Here is a 19,677-nt window from a genome sequence, read left to right on the forward strand (position 1 = left end):
TGAAAAATTATTTAATAAATAAAGTAATAAAAAAGTCTATTTTATTTTTATATAATTATAGTTAGTAGAATTAAGTATAATTTATTTTTATTTAACATATAACAACATTTACCACTTTAACTTTCAAACTACATATTATGAAAAGTGTTTTGTGTAATTGAAATAAATGAAGAGAAGAGAGAAAATAAAAACAACGGTAAATGTTTTCAAGCTTTTTCAAACAACTACCACTTTTAAACTTCATATCATGAAAGAAGTTTTTTGTTAAAATGAATTAAGAAAAAGGAAACTGCAAATATGTTTAAATGTAAAATAATTAGCAAGTAATGCTAAATATAATCTGTTTAGCTATGATTACATGTACAATGAAAAATTATTGTAATCATAGCTAATTTTTATTACTTTATTTAATAATAATTTAATTTAATTTTAATTTAATAATTAATAAATAAAGTAATTCACAACTACTTTTTTATTACTTTATTTAATAAATAAAGTAATAAAAAGTCTATTTTATTTTTAAATAATTATAATTTAGTATAATTAAGTATAATTTATTTTTATCTAACATATAACAACATTTGCCACTCTAACTTTCAAACTTCTTGCTTGCTTACATCAAGCAAAGACGTCCACTAACTAGTGGACATCTTTGCTTCAAGCTAGTCTATGTATTTGATTGATATGTATTGAAATCTAATATTACATGCAAGGGGTGTTTGTGAACTGAGGTGACAATGAATCACTCTATCACCATACAATGTCAATACTTTCAGTTGATGGCAGTCGATTAGCTTCCCATCACACCAATGTAATACAACCCCAGTATGACTATCTATCTTATCTATGAGACTATGAATAACCAATGATATACAGCCCCTCATGTGTGGGGGCTGTATATCATTGGAGTAACTGATTGCATTAACTCACTTACTTAACACCATCTATTCAGTGCCTTAGCAATGCATGTAGGTATTGAATTGCTTTAAATAATAAGCATATATTAGAGTAATAAACTATAATCATCATTTCTTTAATATGAGCAATAATTACTGTCTTAACTAGAAATTCATGATCATTCTCATGGCTGACGCTATTGTTCTGTCGATCACTACGATTGACTAGCGCAAAAAAGGGGCGTGGCCTAAACGCTCCTTGTTGGCACCGGAAACGCTCGTGTTGTTGAATGCACAGTTATCACTCTAGGGGGAGATAACTCTATGGGTCTGAGTTGTTTAAGGTAGTTAATAATATTAGTAGGTCTGAGTTGTTTAAGGTAGTTGATAATATTAGGTCTGAGTTGTTTAAGGTAGTTAATAATATTAATAGGTCTGAGGTGTTTAAGGTAGTTAATAATATTAGTAGGTCTGAGTTGTTTAAGGTAGTTAATAATATTAGTAGGTCTGAGTTAAGGTAGTTAATAATATTAGTAGGTCTGAGGTGTTTAAGGTAGTTAATAATATTAGTAGGTCTGAGTTAAGGTAGTTAATAATATTAGTAGGTCTGAGTTAAGGTAGTTAATAATATTAGTAGGTCTGAGTTGTTTAAGGTAGCTAATAATATTAGTAGGTCTGAGTTGTTTAAGGTAGTTAATAATATTAGTAGGTCTGAGTTGTTTAAGGTAGTTAATAATATTAATAGGTCTGAGTTGTTTAAGGTAGTTAATAATATTAGTAGGTCTGAGTTAAGGTAGTTAATAATATTAGTAGGTCTGAGTTAAGGTAGTTAATAATATTAGTAGGTCTGAGTTGTTTAAGGTAGTTAATAATATTAGTAGGTCTGAGTTGTTTAAGGTAGTTAATAATATTAGTAGGTCTGAGGTGTTTAAGGTAGTTAATAATATTAGTAGGTCTGAGTTGTTTAAGGTAGTTAATAATATTAGTAGGTCTGAGTTGTTTAAGGTAGTTAATAATATTAGTAGGTCTGAGTTGTTTAAGGTAGTTAATAATATTAATAGGTCTGAGTTGTTTAAGGTAGTTAATAATATTAATAGGTCTGAGTTGTTTAAGGTAGTTAATAATATTAGTAGGTCTGAGTTGTTTAAGGTAGTTAATAATATTAGTAGGTCTGAGTTGTTTAAGGTAGTTAATAATATTTCGTGGATGTAAGATCAACCTGCAGCTTAGTGGTTTGTATCGGTAAAGTTATTCTGACATCTGTCAGATGGCGTCGGAAGGTGGCTGCATCATTGACATTAAGGCACTGTGTTGCCGAGAATTTCTAGTCAGCAGATATGATATGACATATCTTTGGTGATCATATGCGTTTTATAACTGATTGTGTAAAGATGCTTGAGGAATTGCAAATAAATTGCTGTCTAAGCCGCAATGTATCATAGTATATGGGTGTGTTTGACATGTTTGCCTTTTAGGGAATGGCAAATCAAGATGACTTGCTAGATTGCTCCTGCGGTCTTTTAGCAGACAGTAAGATCAACAATTACATTATTTTAAAAGCGAAAGGTTAATGTTTTATTCACCGTAGTGAAGTCACATAAACAAATGGCGAGTTTTGTCTGCATTGTCTCAGGTTAATAGGAAGAAAGATACCGTAAGCTCAGTTTGACTCGCTATCTCATCTAGTGAGTCTATCATAGAAATAAATTAGGTGTTAGTATTGCAAGTGAACACTAAGTACATTGCTTAGTCATAATATTTGGTTTGCATGCTCTGACAACTTATATGTATGTGTTATACAATACATTCATGGTAACAATTTGTGTATTGAAATCTGGATGCTACAAGCCAAGCCAAGCTATTGGTCAAGCAGATGCTTGGTGCTTTTCCGTTGCCAAATTGATTCACAATATCTTAATGAATTAATTTCGAGGGTAAAATCATATTCACTCTGACAGAAACTGGTCAAATGTGCAGCAAGGATCTGTCAGCTGTCCAACTTTTTTTATTTGCATGTTTTCCTTGTTGGATGAAAGCATTCATAATTGATACTACTCTGCCTTAGCGAGTCATGGTACAGCAAACAATTTTTATTGTCAGATCAGGTATCACAACTGAGTCCAGGCATTTTTGTTTTATCTAGTTTATTGCCAAGCTTCAACATTTGGACGCATTGTCCGGAGGAGCCTACCCCATGTCTGTTTCTGAGTCGCCTCAGATTGGCGCAAGTGTCTCTGGGGTGCGGTTCAGGGAAACGGGTAAGTTGGCTCGTCTTCGCTAAAGAAATGTTGTAAACTCTTCATATTTCTTCAATTCTTGAAAAAATATCTTTCGGAGCCACGTGTGTGACAATAGAATCTTGAGGCTTTTTTAATTCTATTAGGCGTCTTTCCTCTTTTTCCAAATTGCGAATTTTGATTATGCACATTTTCTAATTTTATAAAAAAAATTCTCCCAATACTTCAGATACCAACTGCGATCCATTTCCTCTGTCCCCAGATGATGAAGAAGTATTACATTCAAAGGACAGCATCAGGTTGGCCATTTATTCAGTGTTCAATATTCTTTGTCGTTGAATGTACATTTATAGTGAAACAGTGTGTAGGTTGAATAAATAACCATGGAAGGGGTGTTTTTTTCGAATTTAATGCTGCCCAAGTTCAGATGCTATCATTTTTAATAAATTTTTATATCGGTCTAAAAAGTATTCTGTTATAAATTTCTTGGGGTTTGCGTTCAGTTGTTTGAGGGAAAACTCATTATTAAGTTGACCACCTAAAAAGTATCAGTAGTTAGCTGACCTTATATAGCATGAATAATGTCTTTGGCCAAATCAGCTTGATGATATTTATAGCACATCAGTATATATTATTGGTGAATGAATAATGAACTTGATGATATTTACAACACATCAGTGTCTAACTAAATCTGTCTGGTGACAAGACATTACAGTGCATGACAACAACTGTATGTAGGCAGATGGCGAGTGATGACAGAGAACAAGTGAACCCTAGTGGACTTGCCAATCCCGTCTCTACTGAGATAGAGATAGAAATGGGGCAGATAAATGTCGGCGAGATGGCGCTTGAAGTATCATCTGAAAAACTCACAACTGAGCCTCTGACTGAGGATTTGACACTTAAAAATGAGCTGGCACATGCAGCCAGCTCTATCGGTGGTCAATGAAATAAAATACAGGAGAGATAACTGCAATCTCTGGTGTGAACCGTTCAAACAGTTTATCTAACTGGGCGGGTCTTAGCCGAGGACATGAGCCCAAATGCAGCAATTGATAGAACCTGAGATGGTGAAGCAGGTTGTTTGATGCAGAATTTAAGACTACATTCTTTATTGGAATTAGGCAATTACATCTATAAGGTATCATACCCATGAACTGCTCAAATGGCAGTGAGCACATTTTTCACATAGCTTTTAGAGTCAGCTCAAAGCCATACGCTACCCAGTTGATTTTTAGCTAGCCACCGGCTAACACTTTGCAATCGTTTGCAAATCTAGTCAAGTTTGATCAATATTTGTTTGTCTAATTGAACTCTAGATAAACTTCTTTTACTTGTCATATTGTTGGCAGCATTTTTTGCCTTATTTATTTGTTTTGCTGGTCACAGACAGCAAATCCATTGGTGCTGTTGTTACTTGTTTTTCATGAGTAGTAAACTGCCATTAAAAATCTGCTCCATGTAATCAGCATCTGTGTTAAAATGGCAGTCAGTAAAAAAGTGGTCAAAGTTGATCGTTATATTTTGTAACACTATTGCTAGCAGAACTTACATGTACTGTAGCCGCAATAGGTTGGGGCATTAATTCACATATACCGGTAATCATAAATTCATGGACACTTGAGCTAATTATATTGCATTCTCACTTTTATCTGTCTGTGAACATGTTAAGCAGCACTAGGTTACACAATGAATGAAGAGAATATTTGTGGAGTTATATGCTCAGTTACTGCACAAAGTGCTGAGTGAACCTTGAAAGAATCCCTTCATTGTAAAGTAAAACAACTGGTAGGGCAAATTACCATCATTTTTCATTTAAAGCTATATATATATAATGTAAAACTTCTATTTGAAAGCCGTGATGCTGTATTTTTCAACCCCTCTCCTATAATGGCGTTCTATTCGAGGTGGCGTTCTATTAGAGGTGGTGTTCAAATAAAGGTGGCGTTCAAATAAAGGTGACGTTCTAATAAAGGTGGCGTTCAAATAGAGGTTTTATGGTGTATAGATATACATGTATACATATATGTACAGTAGACGCTCCCATAATGTATACTTCTTATAATGTAAATTCCAGATAACGTAAAAGATTTATGTCAAGCTTTTGCTTCTTACTACGTAAAAAATTTCATATAAGTAAATAGTGTCAAATCGGTCAAGTTTTCAAAATCGATTTATATGTTAGTTTATTTTGCCGCACTTGCGGAAGAAAAAACATCGTATCTTTAGCATTATATCTATTATATATAACTTTCATGACATTCTAGTTCGTCGTAATAGATCGTTAAATGTGTCGGCAAAAAGGCAAATAGAATAGCTTCGCAATTGTTCACAAATACCAAGGCGGTCGATTGGTGCAGGTGTTACAGCGTCGGTCTACCAGTCTGAATGTCACGAGATGGAGTATCATTGAAAATTATCTTAATCCTAACCTTGACCCCTGGTTAGTGATAGATGACGAGCAGGTAGAACTGCTTTTTATAGTAAACAGATTTTGCTGTTTTGCCTTTTTGTAGGCGTACAAAATATTTGTTATTAGCTTTACTTTGCAAAATAGACCTTGCTGTTTAGAAAAATAAGTAAATCGTTGTAAATGAACGTCTAGAATGTGCAGTCCCTATCAACTTCTTGGAAATTTACCGCAATCATGGTCTATAAAACCAGTGAAATTGATCATAAAAAGGAGAAAAGTTGTTGATGCAAACCAATAATTCTGCAGTTACAGTACAGCCCACAAACTAAAAGAGGTAAGTAACGTTTTCCTTTTTGCATGGACTAAGGGGTGAGTTGAAAAATCTTGAAACGGGTTAAGCAATTTATATGTATTGTACTGTTGTTATAATGTAAATTCCGTACAACGTAAACCTTCTTGAAATGGATTACTTTCCTTTATAGGAGCATCTACTGTATATATATACATATATATATATACAGTAGACAGTATATATCTACAGTAGCAGTATACATATTTACTACCTTAATGCACTGCGTTGCATGGGTAATAAAAACATAGCCTATAAACATTAACTTACCTACTACATTATCTTTAGACTAATTTACTCACAACGGTTTATAAGCTGTTTTCGTTACCTGTGCAATGCTGAGTGTTCACCTTGTGAGGCCAGCTGCTAAATCGTTACATGTGACGCAGTTGTTATGTATCTTTTAATCGCTGTAATGAATATCTACCAATATTGTTTGTTAGGCATGGTTGAATGCCATGGTCTAATTGATAAGGTTGATGTCTCCAGAGCTGTAGCCTTTGAGATCAAACCATTTGCGAAACTAATTTTTCATTGATAGATTTTAACCGCTATACATGTAACTGGGCACAGGAATGAAAACAAAAAGACTCACAAAAAACACTGATATTTGTATACATATAAATACATTATATATACATGTATTTGTATGTATTTATTTATATGTGTATATATCTATGTATATATATTTATATACATGCGTGTATATATATATATATATATATATATATATCCATGTATATACGTATATATATATCCATGTATATATATATATCCATGTATATATTTATATATATATATATACATATAAATGTATATATATATAATTATATGCATGTACAAGTATACACATGAGTAGCTAACCTAAACAGCTGAAGCAAAAGGTTGTGTATGAGGACTCCATGAAGCTTTAAACCTCAGGCTAGGTTAATTACCTGTACTCTGTATGTGTATATGTAGTCATGACACTATTCGAGTATATTTAATATGGAACAACAATATAACAGAAGTTTTCCAGCATTTTGACTCGAGTTGTTTTGTCATGATTTTGATGAATTCCTATATGATTGTGTCATAACAATACACATTCCGAGCCATATCTGAGGCTGGGAAAAAGATCGGTGCCAGAGTTGATGACAGATCGGCAACATTCTGGTTAGGTTTTTTCTCCTCGACAACATGTGGATAGTTGTCCTCTTCGTATCTCTTTGGCTCTGTCAGCCAGGTTAGTTCATACACTTTTCTAACTAATTTAACATGAAATGGCTGCAGTTTCTTTGCTATGCATAATTTGCATGCAAATTTATGATAGTCTGTCCAATGGAAAGTCCAGATCTTCACAATAGTTAAACACACTGCTTCAGTTCTTATATGAAATTTTCTAAAGAAAATTGTGCAAAAATTTTATTCAAATGCTGTTGATCTAACCACCTCATAATCATTGTATGTTTAACTGCTTCGTATGCATACCTTAGCTTCAGGTAATTTGTAAATGCGTTAAATTTGTGTGTTATGAAGAGAAATAGAACTACAACTAAAAATCATACTGTTATTTTGGAATGATAGTCATGCATGCAAGGATTGCAGTTATATAATTAAAAACAGCATTTAGAGGAAGCCTATGTAACAAGGTTGGCTTTCATATGATTTTACACCAACATATTATATGCAGATTCACTGTTTTAATTTATTTAAGTTTATTAAGTTGTATACCCTACACTGAGACTACTACAGCAGCACTCCTTTACCATACAAATGGAAACACCCATTTTTAAATATTATGTTTGAAGCTGCTATACAACTAATGACTTTAAATTGAGAAGTTGTCTTTTGAACTGCTTTACTAATTGAAAGTATCACAACAGCAGTGGTTATTAACCTTATTGGACATACTGACATCCATCAGTTTCATACGCACTATCACCAAACCTTTTTTTATTGAAAAAATAAAATATGCTATTTGCATGGGAGACAGGTATATGTTTTCCTGGTGCAGAAAACAAACCAGGTATTAACACTACTGAATTAAATAAAAACAAAGCCAATACAATGCATTAACTCACAACAAATTACATATTTTCTCATGAAGACATGACTTTGCAAGACTTCTGCTGTTGTCTTTGAAACACCCACTGAACTCCTATCTAAGATCCGCTGATCGAGAGGCTTGATGTCAATCTTCAACCCAGTCTGTTTCTTAGCTGTTTGCATAAATGTTATGCAGCAGTTTTATCTCCGTTTTATTCCTGTCAGGATGGGCTGCTGGTGTCTGCACAGAGAGTTTTCATCATCTAACTATTAGGACTGATAGGCCTCCCAGCTACACACCTGATAATGAGATCTATGTGCTGAGAGAGGGCATAACTCTCACTTGTGAAGGTGATCAAGTCTATGGCCGCATCATATGGCAGGCTCTGGATAAAAAGAGGTGAGATATCTGTATAATAGTGATCTTACTGACTTTAATGTTAGCCTGTGCGCCAAGCTTGTATTTTAAGTCAATTATAGATGATAGGGAGCTAATCGACCGGTACGGAGAGACTAGACTGGTAAGGTTCTATATTTGAGAGGTTGAGAGTAATTTCACTTGCTCATGTGGACGAGAGATACGGATTATTTTAGTTCAAGCGGCTCACAGAAAATAGAGACCAGAGTTTTAGCCAACTAAGTAAGGCCTAAAAGTCTTCCAAGATATTGTGCAAACTTAGCTTGGCTCTTCAAGGAATGAGGGGCTTGAGATTAAATCCGTTATGCAATTAAAAGTTGGACCAAATCGATGCTGCAATTATTTGTTTCATTAAATGCAGTTTACTAAATCCATTGTAAAGCATTTTATGGTTATTGTCATAGTTTATTCAATAATTTTAAATTAGTATACAACTGGATAATATATGAAGTATTTTAAGAAACTCGACCAAATGTGATGTATTAAAATGTAGTGAAAACTTATAGATTTGAACGTAATTTAATTGTGTTAATTAAACTAATTTAAAACAATAATTAATAAACAAATTAAATGCCGTGAGATTTGTGGTAGCACTATCAGAAGTTCTCTATAATAAGTTGACCATCATCGTGACAAATTTATACCCTAAACTATAGCTCTGCATTGCTGTAGCATACATATCTATCAAGTTACCAGTATAGGCCTGCAGGTTTCCTGCTTTGCTAGTTAATGAGTTCTCACTCAAATGAGCCATGCTTTGAACCCATATTCTATAATTGAAAAGTTGAAGTGTTGTAGTGTAGGTCTGTGTGAGGATTCAGGTAAAAAGCATTTGAGGTTTATACGAGGACCAGGTCAATGCACGGTATATCATGAGTAATAAAAAGGGTTTGCACAGAAAATCTACACTTATTCGCCATCTAAATTTTAAGTGAAGGTGTTTGTTTATTTCTCTGTGTGTGCTAAGATTTTAATTCAGTTTATACTATATATACATATATTTATAGCCTTTTGGAAGATCTGGGCATGTATTTTTCTTCTAGCAAAGTTTCTCTTCTGGTAGATTAGTTCAAGGTTGTAGCTTGCGTATTTTAACCAACCAGCATTAACGATTGGCAGGTGCATAACTATGTGCACAAGTATTCCATAGTAAAGCCAGTTGCGATGGATAGTACGCCTGTCTGCAGAACTAGAGGTTCAGAGTTCAAATCCAGTGAGAAGCAGATTTTTCATTACTTGAACTTCATCGCTGTAACAGGACATACGAATGACAAACCAACAAACGCCAAACATTGAGGTTTATATATATATATAGACAAATATTGTCTGTATCTCAAGCCTATAGTAGGTATGTTATGTAAATGAACATAACCAAAATTGCCATGACTAGCATAAGATGGTGGGTGTGTTTATTCTCAGAAAAAACATTATCTCAAACAACGGCAACAAAGTATTTTAAAGACCCTAGTGTAGAGTTCAATGTTATTACTCCCATTCTCTCTAGCTATCAACACTTATATACGCCATTTGTATTTGTTTTAGAAAAATTTGGACAAACTTGAAACATCAACCATATTCTATCGAAGTAATCGATGACAAATTACAGATACATGGTTCTACGACAGCTACAAGACCGAACTGGGCAGAAGATCACTCTACACAATATAGATGTTTGTTGATTACTCGCAGTTCTCAACTTGAGATGTCACCAGCTGTGGCTGTGAGGATCCCGTGTAAGTTAACACTAAATTGATGGGTCTCCATTGGGTAGGTGCTCTGCTATATGCTTGATAAGGCCATTTCTCGTGACTAGTTGTAAATTTTTACTCTAGTATGTGTTGTTATTTATGCCAGTGCACACAATATCACTCCATCCCTAGGAATTTTCTCATCTACCCTTACGAACTGCTTAGGTCAGAATAAACAGGTTCTAAATAGAGAAAGTGTAACGCGATCGGGGAGACAACTTCTTTCATTGATTAGTTTAACCAGCTGAATGTCAGGATAAGAAAGTGTTTCTTGAAGATACAGTAAACGCTCATACAACGTAAATAATTCATTTCAGGACTGTTTACACTATAGGGAGTTGATGTTATATGAGCAGTAAAATACATATAAATTTGCCTAATCCATTCCGCAATCTGTCCAAACTCATCCTTCTGGCCATACAAAAAGGAAAAACTAGACTTTCAAAAACATGAACTTTCAAATTTGTGGACTGTACCGTAACTGCAGTATAATTGGTTTGCATCAACAACTTTTCTTCTTTTTTTGATCAATTTCACTGGTTTTATAGACTATGGCTGCTGTAATTTTACAATAAGTTGATGGGAAACACACATATTCGACATCCGTTTACAGCGATTTGTCTATTTTTTCTAGACAACAAAGTCTATTCTGCAAAGTAAAACTAATAATAAATATTTTATACATCTACAATAAAGCAAAACAAAAAAGTATTATTACTATAAAATGAGTTGTGTCTAACTGTTCGTCATCTATCTGTATCCAGAGGTCAAGGTTAGGATGAAAGATAACTTTTGATGACTTGTGACATTCAGATTGGTAGACCGACAATGTAACACTTGCACCAATCAATCGCCTTTAAGTATTTATGAACCACTGCACAGCTACCTATTATCTGTTTTGTCGACACAGCTGATGATCTATCACAAACTAGAATGTCATGTTAGTTGTATATATATAAAATAAACAACATATATAAATGCTATCCATGCACCGTTTTTTCTCACAAGTGCAGCGAGATAGGTTACCATTCAAATAGAATTTGAGAACTTGCCCCGACTTGACACTTTTTGCCATATGGAGTTTTTGATGTAGTATGAAGCAAAAACTTACCATAAATTCTTTACATTATCTGGAATTTACATTATAGAAGCATCTACTGTAGTTTTGTGTAGCTGAAAGATGATCGCTGCTTTCTTTGCAAATTAGTAAATTTCTCTAGTACTTGGAGGGTTTCACAAGCAGTAAGCTCAGTTCAGCTATGATAAAAATTTTATGTCTCCGTGTTGAAATGTTCAAAAAATATTGTGAACTTTAGTAATGTTCTGGTTTTGACCGTTTAGCCGGTTTCAAATGCTTATTTAAGCTTCTGGTGGCTGTCAGCGGTTTTATCTATTTTACAACCAGACCATAACCTTGGATGCTGCCATCTTCAATCGGCACTTTAACCATTGTAGATTACAAGCTCGCTAGTATTGCCGGAGACAAGCATACAGATTCATGTTGCGTGAGCTGCTCTCAAGCTGGATTCGTCGATATGTTTCTCGGCGCAGCAGGAAACATTAAATGGAATGTCATGGAGCTTCTGAACCATGCGATACTTGATCCGAATAGGGTCCTCATTACACCAAATCGTGAGTTGTGTTCTCAGTTGGCTCAGGGTTTCACTGTCATGAATGTCTTACCTGATACAACAAATAACATTCACACCTTTACATGCTAAGTTGATTTGTTTTGAGTTCTCTTTTGTATGTCATATGTTGAAGGCAATCTCCGCATATGAATGCATCATACCATTTAATTTGTGCTGCACCCTAAAAGCCTACAATAATAATTACACAGGAGTAAAATGAAAGCATTATATAGTAACTCTATGTCAAAGCTAAACTGTGTTTAAAAATAACTGCATTAATAAAACAATCTTTACTATAATAAAGAGTTGTGTCCCTCCGTCTCTCCAAAGCCATGCTAAGAGAGTTGGGTAAAAAATGCCTCGCACAGGAATGGAGCCCGGGTATTCGTATTCAAAGCCAAAGGCACAAACGCTGCACCACTCCATCACCTTGCGTCACTATAGAATATTTATGCACACCGCTATTACACATACCAATATCTTACAGCGCACGAGACGTCTAGCGTACTAATAATAGAAAAAAAGATTTTTATGGTCACCTTTGTTACCCTTGAGACAGGAAACTAGAGGCGTAGCCTTGGCAATACAGGAAAGAGATGGGACGTAAGCAGAGATAGTGATTGTGATGGCGATATTGAGCCTATTTAACTTAGACTATGTGACCTTTAAATTAGCTTAAGTTGTTGTGTTTGCTATTTCTATATTTAACTTTTTGTCATTTTTAGTTTTGATCTTTTGCCTCTTCAATTTCACAGACAAAATGCTTTGAGAAACTTAGAATGCCATATATTATGAACCACTTTAGATGGCAAACATTAGCTCAAATTATGCTTTGTATCCTGAAACATTTGTATCCTGAAACATTTGTATGTTAAAATCATCCAGAAATCATCAGACTATTTTATCTGATATTGCAAATAGACAATTCGCAATATATCGCGACGTTATTATGTGAAAAGCTTGTATATTTTTGTTAAAATTTTTGTATAATTTAATTTACAAAGCTGTTTTGCGTTTGTGATAATTAGAAACATTTATTTCATGAATGTCTGTGGGTGTGGAAGGCCATGGAATGAGCTTATTATAAGACTAGAAAGCCCATATGTTTTAGTATCACTCTGTCTGAAAATCATCATGTGAGATAAAACGCCACACTATTATATCGTTTATATGATCTGCTATGATCGTTTATATCTCTTTAAATGGTGGCGATTTTCGAATTGCTTACACTAAAAATTGTCACCAAACAATTAAACCGCCATATTATCAAGCTTTAGAGATAACTACAGGTTTAATTGAACAAAGCTGGTCCGTGCCTGAGACCAAAATCAATATAACTTTTGTTTGTCTCTCTTTTTAAATCATTTTCTAATTCTTTTGTAGTAGAGTAAGTGTTTACATTCATATACTTTGAGTTGTCTCATCCTTGCCTTCCTGTTCTATTGCGTGTCAAAATTATATTGAGCTTTGCAGCTACAAGTTTTTGTGATGATTATTTGTATGCTTAATTTTCTGTAATTTTATGTTTTCCTGAAGAGTAAGTTGAACAATGATCATGAAAGTGTGCATTTCTTCTATGATGATTGCAAATTCCTAACCGCTGCAAAACATATGTAATAAATGAACTCGAAAAACATGTGGTATTACTTTGCACAAGCAAATTACCCATGAAAACCAGATGTATTTCACTAAACTTGACTTTAACAGAAGTGCTGGCATTTGTTATTTTCTGTGTTAGTCCGGCTTTCTGGTAATAGGCGGGTGGGTATAAGTTATGTTACAGCATTTTTCAATGAATGTAAAAAGAACCCAAGCTACACTGTAAGCTTTAAAAAAGAGTTCTATGAAAGGAAGCTTAGAACAGTGATTGTGAACCAGTGTGCCCATAAGATATTGTCAGGTGTGTCATTGCATATTATCAAATGACGGCCTTTGTTTAAAACTGTGAATATCATTATTAGCTGTTGTCCATCATTCTGTTTTTCTGTCACAAATCATAGAGCATAAGCTACCTGTATTTGTAATGCAATCAATTAAGGCAGTGAGTTAGATCATCAGTCTACTAAGCTAAAAGTCAAGAGTTCAACCCCTACCACAAACAATTCTTTTCTCGGATTGGCACAACTATTAAGAGGCTTCGGAAAGTGGCCAAGAGCTTTGTGCATCTTTTTATCATACCTGCAATGTTATCCATGTTGTGTTTATCAAAACAAGCCCAAGTTTCACCCTGAGTGCATGAATACATTAAAAAGCCTATTAACTTTATGTATTACTGCATTAGAATGTCATTCTGGTCATTTTGGTAGGTAGCGTACCTCAGGATTGCGTGAATGTAAAAAATGTGTCGCTGCTTCAAAAAAGTTTGCAAAATCACTAGCTTAGAATACTTTGTACAGAAATGAGAAAAGAATGTTACCTATGTATAATATACATAGGTAATACATATTATGTATATAATTGTGTTTGCTTGCGTGCATGCATTTGTGTGTTCGCATGAACTCTGGCCTCTCAGTCCATGTTTTAGAAACAAAGTTGGCTAAAATTTTTAAAAATTAATTGTAATTATTTTTTTACCATGTAATATATTTTTATTTAATCAAAAATCAATTTTTTAACATTTCAAAGTTATTTTCAAGTTTAATTTTAATTAAATCATGAAGAATAATTTTATTAGTTGCCATCTTACAAATCTGCTTAGTAATTGATTCAAACAAAAACTCTCACTATGTAGACCTCTCTGCGTCAAATGTGCTAAAATATTTGTAAAAATTATTCACAGCTGCTTTTACTTGCGCCATAAGTTTATTTATACATTGAGCTGTGACAAGTTCTTAGCCATCGCTATAAATTACTTGTGACCATTGGTTGCTCATCTCTACAATACACGCATTTACACAAACGTGTTGCACAGAATATATTTATTCCTCTGCGAACAAGAATTTTTTACTAAATTTATTCAATTGATTCTGAGAAAATGAAAGCTAAAGAAATGCTGAGCTTAAAAACATATTTTGGGATTTACAACATTGTTGTTTTTGTTGCAATTTGTTTTTATCAATTTTTCAATACCGTTGATTACCACCAGTAGTATGAGGCATTAGTACTGCACTGTATCATTGCAGTGCAGTACAGCAATAATTTTGCATTTCAACATTTAATGCGCAGTAGACATTTACCGCTACTGCAACTGCGCTCTTACTACAAGTAGCTCACTGCGATCTACTGCTCACTCACTTCCATGATGCATTATCCTGGTACAATCCTGTATATATACAGGATATATGTACATATATATACACATGTATAAATGTATGCAAAATATATATATTTGTATATATACACACACAGTATTTTGTTCTGCTGACTGTAACATTACATGTATATCCACTTGAAAGTAATAGATACAAGTATATATATCGGTAAATATACATGTATACCAGTATATAATGCATATACCGGTATACATATATACGATATTATATATATATATATATATATATATATATATATATATATATATATATATATATATATATATATATATATATACCGGTACGTGTATAGACATATACCTGTATATATGTACCAATATATATATAAATATATATATATACGGTATATGTCTATACATGTACCGGTATATATATACGATATTATATATATATATACCAGGAAATGTATAGATATGTACTGGTATATATATGCCGATACATATATATAAATATATATTGCTATCAAGTGGGTATTAATGTTACATTCTGTAAAACAAAATACTGTTTATTTAGTTTACCAATTCCAGCACACATGGCTTGTGCAAAGCATTTTCTTCTCTTTTGATGATGTTAATGTTTTTTTTGTAGGTTTAGAAGCTTGTATATCTCCCAGCTATGCATCAGTTGATGGCCCTCCACAGATACTAGAAGTCACCTGTGTACTTCTACAGAACAGCAGCCTACTAGACACACGCCTACGTCTGCCCCTCGACATACACAGAGTATCGATTCGAGGCAGATCACGCTCATGCACTCAGCGAACAATGAACAACAGTCCAAAAGAAGCGATAAAGGAAATTCTTGTTTCCCCTCAAGCAGGTAACGAGACATAACTTAAAGTATGGTTGACATTCTCTCATGAATTGTGTAATGCATATTGCAACAATATGTGTGTGTGAGAGCGGCGTGATGGCTAACAATTTCTATAGTCCAGGTACACATTTGCACTGAGGTGGGTACTTTACTTTGACCTTGAGCAGCTACTTTTTGTCTGATTGTTTGTAGAGCCCCTCGTAGAGTGTAAACTGCAAGTAGAAATAATGTCTGTTCTTAATCAATCATCTCTCGACTATGAGGAGACAACTCCATGTTCTCCAAGTTGGTACTATCTGACAACCTCTGGCATGGACTCTTCCATATCATCTCGTAAAGGTATGTGATTGAGTTGTACGACATGGTTTATATGTTAGTGAGCAGGCATGTTTATGCTGAACTGAAGATTGTTTGTCGGTTGGTGAACTCTGGGTAATAGTTTTTAAAGTGTATCTATTATCTCTGTGTCAATTGCTAAACCTTACTGTCAGTAGATGTTTCATTGTAGTTTTCCAATAAAATCTACTGCCATCTTTAGTTTTTATAAACTTTGTTTTAGGCTAATCAAAACGATTCCACATTTGCAGGCTTATTTTTGATTAGTAGTTATTATTAATCTCTATATATATTTCTAAAAGTTTGTCATCTGTCTGTTGGTGTGTTCTTCAGTATGTCCAGCTATAGCTATTAAAATTTTGGAATTGAAATTTCACATTCTGTTGGACTTGAACTCACGAAGATTGCGGCCGTAGGCTGGCAATCCAGTTCTTTTATAGTTGTTTTTTTTAATTTATTTGACCCGCACGAAACATTTCCTTCATGATATGGAGTTTGAAAGTTACAGTTGTTTGAAAAAGTTTGAAAACCTTTACAGTTGTTTTGATTTGTTCTCTTACTTTATTTAAACTGCACAAAACACTTTTCTCCTGATATAAAGTTTCAAAGTTAGAATGGTAACTGTTGTTATATATGTTAAATACAAATCAATTTTCTTTGCAAAGACTTTTCTCACCTGAGCAATGCTAGGTATTCAGCTAGTTTTTATTATAATAATGTCCGTTTGTCTGCTCACAGCCACGCTCAGAGCTTGAGGAAAAGATTGCACTGCACGGGAATCAAACCTGGATAATAATATTCTTAGCCAAGCATGCTACCACCTGCACTACTCAACCACTCTTCTACATCTGAGAATAACTGTACACGTAGTTATTACACGTGATAACCTCTCACAGCGCATGGGACTGCCACCGTGCTAGTCTTTACTATAATAAGAGCCGTGTTTGTCTGTCTGTCCAGAACCACGCTAAGAGGGTTAGGAAAAACTGATTGTCTCGCACGGAAATTAAACTTAGGGCCTTATATTCAAAGGCAAGCACACTACAGCTGCACCACTTGGGTGCCTTGCCGCTTCGCAGGATAATTCTCCATACACTGATTAAACATGACGATCTCTCACAGTGCATGAGACTGCCAGCACACTATTAAAATTAAAATGCATCCTCTTTTCACTGATATATTATAAAAGTAGTCACAATGATTGTACTAATTGATATCACAGGGTCAGGGATTAAACACGATACACAAACACGGAATTCGTAACAGAGATATTTCGTGCTATGACAATCTACAACCATACATGGCGAACTTGCTAGTGATAGCACTAAAAATCAACCAATATGGTGTGGTTTGCATAAAGTTGCATCCCTAGCTATGCTCTCTCGCCATCAAATGAGAACAAATCTACTCTGACAGGTTGTACTTTTCCCAGCAAAAACACCCGTCAGTTGTTATTGAAAGGTCGTAAAGAAGAGGGCGTACTATTTATTCTGCTCTAATATTCTTCTATTGAGAAGCCAGACTCAGCAAATAGACCACCCAAGTTCTCCATTTTGAAATAGTTTGAAATGATAAATAATTTTTACTATCATATTTTGAAACTTCTGCCAGATCTGCTCAAATGGCCAATGAAAAATTGCTTTGGAGTATTTGCTGAATTCAAGATTGTTAGAGAGATAACCGAGTTTTAGGTTAATACTGATCCTCAAGTTAACACGGATTCTTTGTTAACACTAATTATTTTGTTAACACTAATCTTTAGGTTAACAGTGATTCTTGTGTTAACACTGATTTTTAGGTTAACACTGATTCTTATGTTAGCACTGATGCTCAGGTTAACATTGCTTCAATGTCAACACTGATGCTTATGTTAACACCAATTCTTTAGTTAAAACTGATCTTTATGTTAACCCTGATTTCTATGTTAACACCGATTTTTATTCTAACACTGATTCTCGTGTTAAAACTGATCCTTATGTTAACACTGTTCTTATATTAACACTGATTCTTATGTTAACACTGATTCTTATGTTAACTGCTTTCAGGTGGAAATTTTGTGATAGACAAGTTTCAAGTAAATTCTGATTTTCCCCTAATCTTCTGCTGCGTCGCTCAGAAGTCCATGTGTAAAATAGTAATGGTCAGCGTTAGAGACAGAATGACTATTAGCACAAGTTCAACAAATAGACCCACTCTATCGACTATCACAGCTAGCAGTTCTACCAGCACCACAACGAGCAGTTCTGCTGGCACCACAATGAGCAGTTCCACCAGCTCCACAGCGAGCAGTTCCACCAGCACTACAACGAGCAGTTCCACCAGCACTACAGCGAGCAGTTCCACCAGCACTACAGCGAGCAGTTCCACCAGCACCACAGCGAGCAGTTCCACCAGCACTACAGCGAGCAGCTCTACTGACACCACAGCGAGCAGCTCTGCCAACAGCACAGATAGTAGTCTTGCTTCTACTAGTTTCTCAACAGATGTTGCAGCACAGTTGACTTCTGTACCGACAACTAAACAGTCTCTCAAGTCATCTTTAGGTATGTTTAGGATAGTCTTTATGCTCCCTGATAAGGGGAAGGTGACACCAGGCCACCCTCTCTTTATGAATGCTTTTTATGGTGTTATGTCTATGGGATTGTGCGCTTGGGTCATGTCACGGTATACATTGTTTGTTATTTGCTATTTCTAGATAATGTGAAGATTAGCAAATCGCAGGAAGAACAAGAAAAAGCTGGCCTGAAACCATCTCATATTGTCGCGATAGTTATTGGGAGTTGTGCTGTCATAATAATAATAGTGCTCGTCATTAGTTTTGCTGTTAAGGATAAATTGGCAGGAAATCGAGGGAGATACTGCATTTCTCCTCAACACGAGTGAGCTGGCTACTATCAGACTTGCTTAAATTTGATTTGCATACAAAGATCATGTACATATATGTACCGGTACAGATGTGTACATGTACATATATGTACATGTACACATCTGTACCGGTACATATATGTACATGTACACATCTGTACCGGTACATATATGTACATGTACATCTCTCTTCAAATATGATATGCTGAGTATTTTACATCAAATGGTCATGTATACATTGCAGTATGTCATTAATTGTGCATGTTGCATTAGTTGTGCAGAAAACAATGCAATACATTTACACAAATACTTAACATATTGTTTTTAAGCATGCATTGCAATATTATTATGTGATTGTGTATTATATTATAATCGTGATATTACGTATAATATCTATGAGCTGTATTGTGTTTAATGTTATTTCTACCTGCCAAGTGAAAATATATAATATTGTTATATGGAAAGTTTAAGATTTTTTTCAATGAGCTGTAGTAAGGTGATTTTGCTATCATCTTTGAGGGTATCTTACCAACCTTGCTGATGATAGCACAACCTTGTTGATGATAGCTCGACCTTTCTGATGATAACATGACCTTGTTGATGATAGCATGACCTCGCTGGTGATAGTATGACCTTGCTGATGTATCATGACCTTTTAATGATAATACGAC

At 34.5% G+C, this 19,677-nt stretch overlaps 2 protein-coding genes across 2 annotated transcripts in view; both read left to right on the forward strand.

Annotated features, from left to right (window-relative positions):
* Positions 1–4,584, forward strand: part of LOC137403935 (uncharacterized) — a 40,318-nt gene extending 35,734 nt beyond the window's left edge. The window contains exons 15-17 of the mRNA XM_068090061.1: positions 3,040–3,154; positions 3,363–3,432; positions 3,872–4,584. Coding sequence (XP_067946162.1) covers positions 3,040–3,154; positions 3,363–3,432; positions 3,872–4,082 — 396 coding nt within the window. The 3' untranslated portion in view covers positions 4,083–4,584. The remainder of the gene's footprint in view (positions 1–3,039; positions 3,155–3,362; positions 3,433–3,871) is intronic.
* A 2,451-nt stretch (positions 4,585–7,035) lies between these two features.
* Positions 7,036–19,114, forward strand: LOC137404391 (uncharacterized). The gene is made up of 8 exons (XM_068090589.1): positions 7,036–7,120; positions 8,149–8,323; positions 9,884–10,074; positions 11,545–11,721; positions 15,581–15,811; positions 15,998–16,144; positions 18,187–18,684; positions 18,837–19,114. The coding sequence occupies exons 1-8, from the start codon at positions 7,075–7,077 to the stop codon at positions 19,022–19,024; spliced, it is 1,653 nt and encodes a 550-aa protein (XP_067946690.1). The 5' UTR covers positions 7,036–7,074; the 3' UTR covers positions 19,025–19,114.
* Positions 19,115–19,677: the final 563 nt, after the last annotated feature.

Source organism: Watersipora subatra, chromosome 9 (genome assembly GCF_963576615.1).
Source record: "Watersipora subatra chromosome 9, tzWatSuba1.1, whole genome shotgun sequence".
In the NCBI taxonomy this organism is placed as follows: Eukaryota; Metazoa; Bryozoa; class Gymnolaemata; order Cheilostomatida; family Watersiporidae; genus Watersipora; species Watersipora subatra.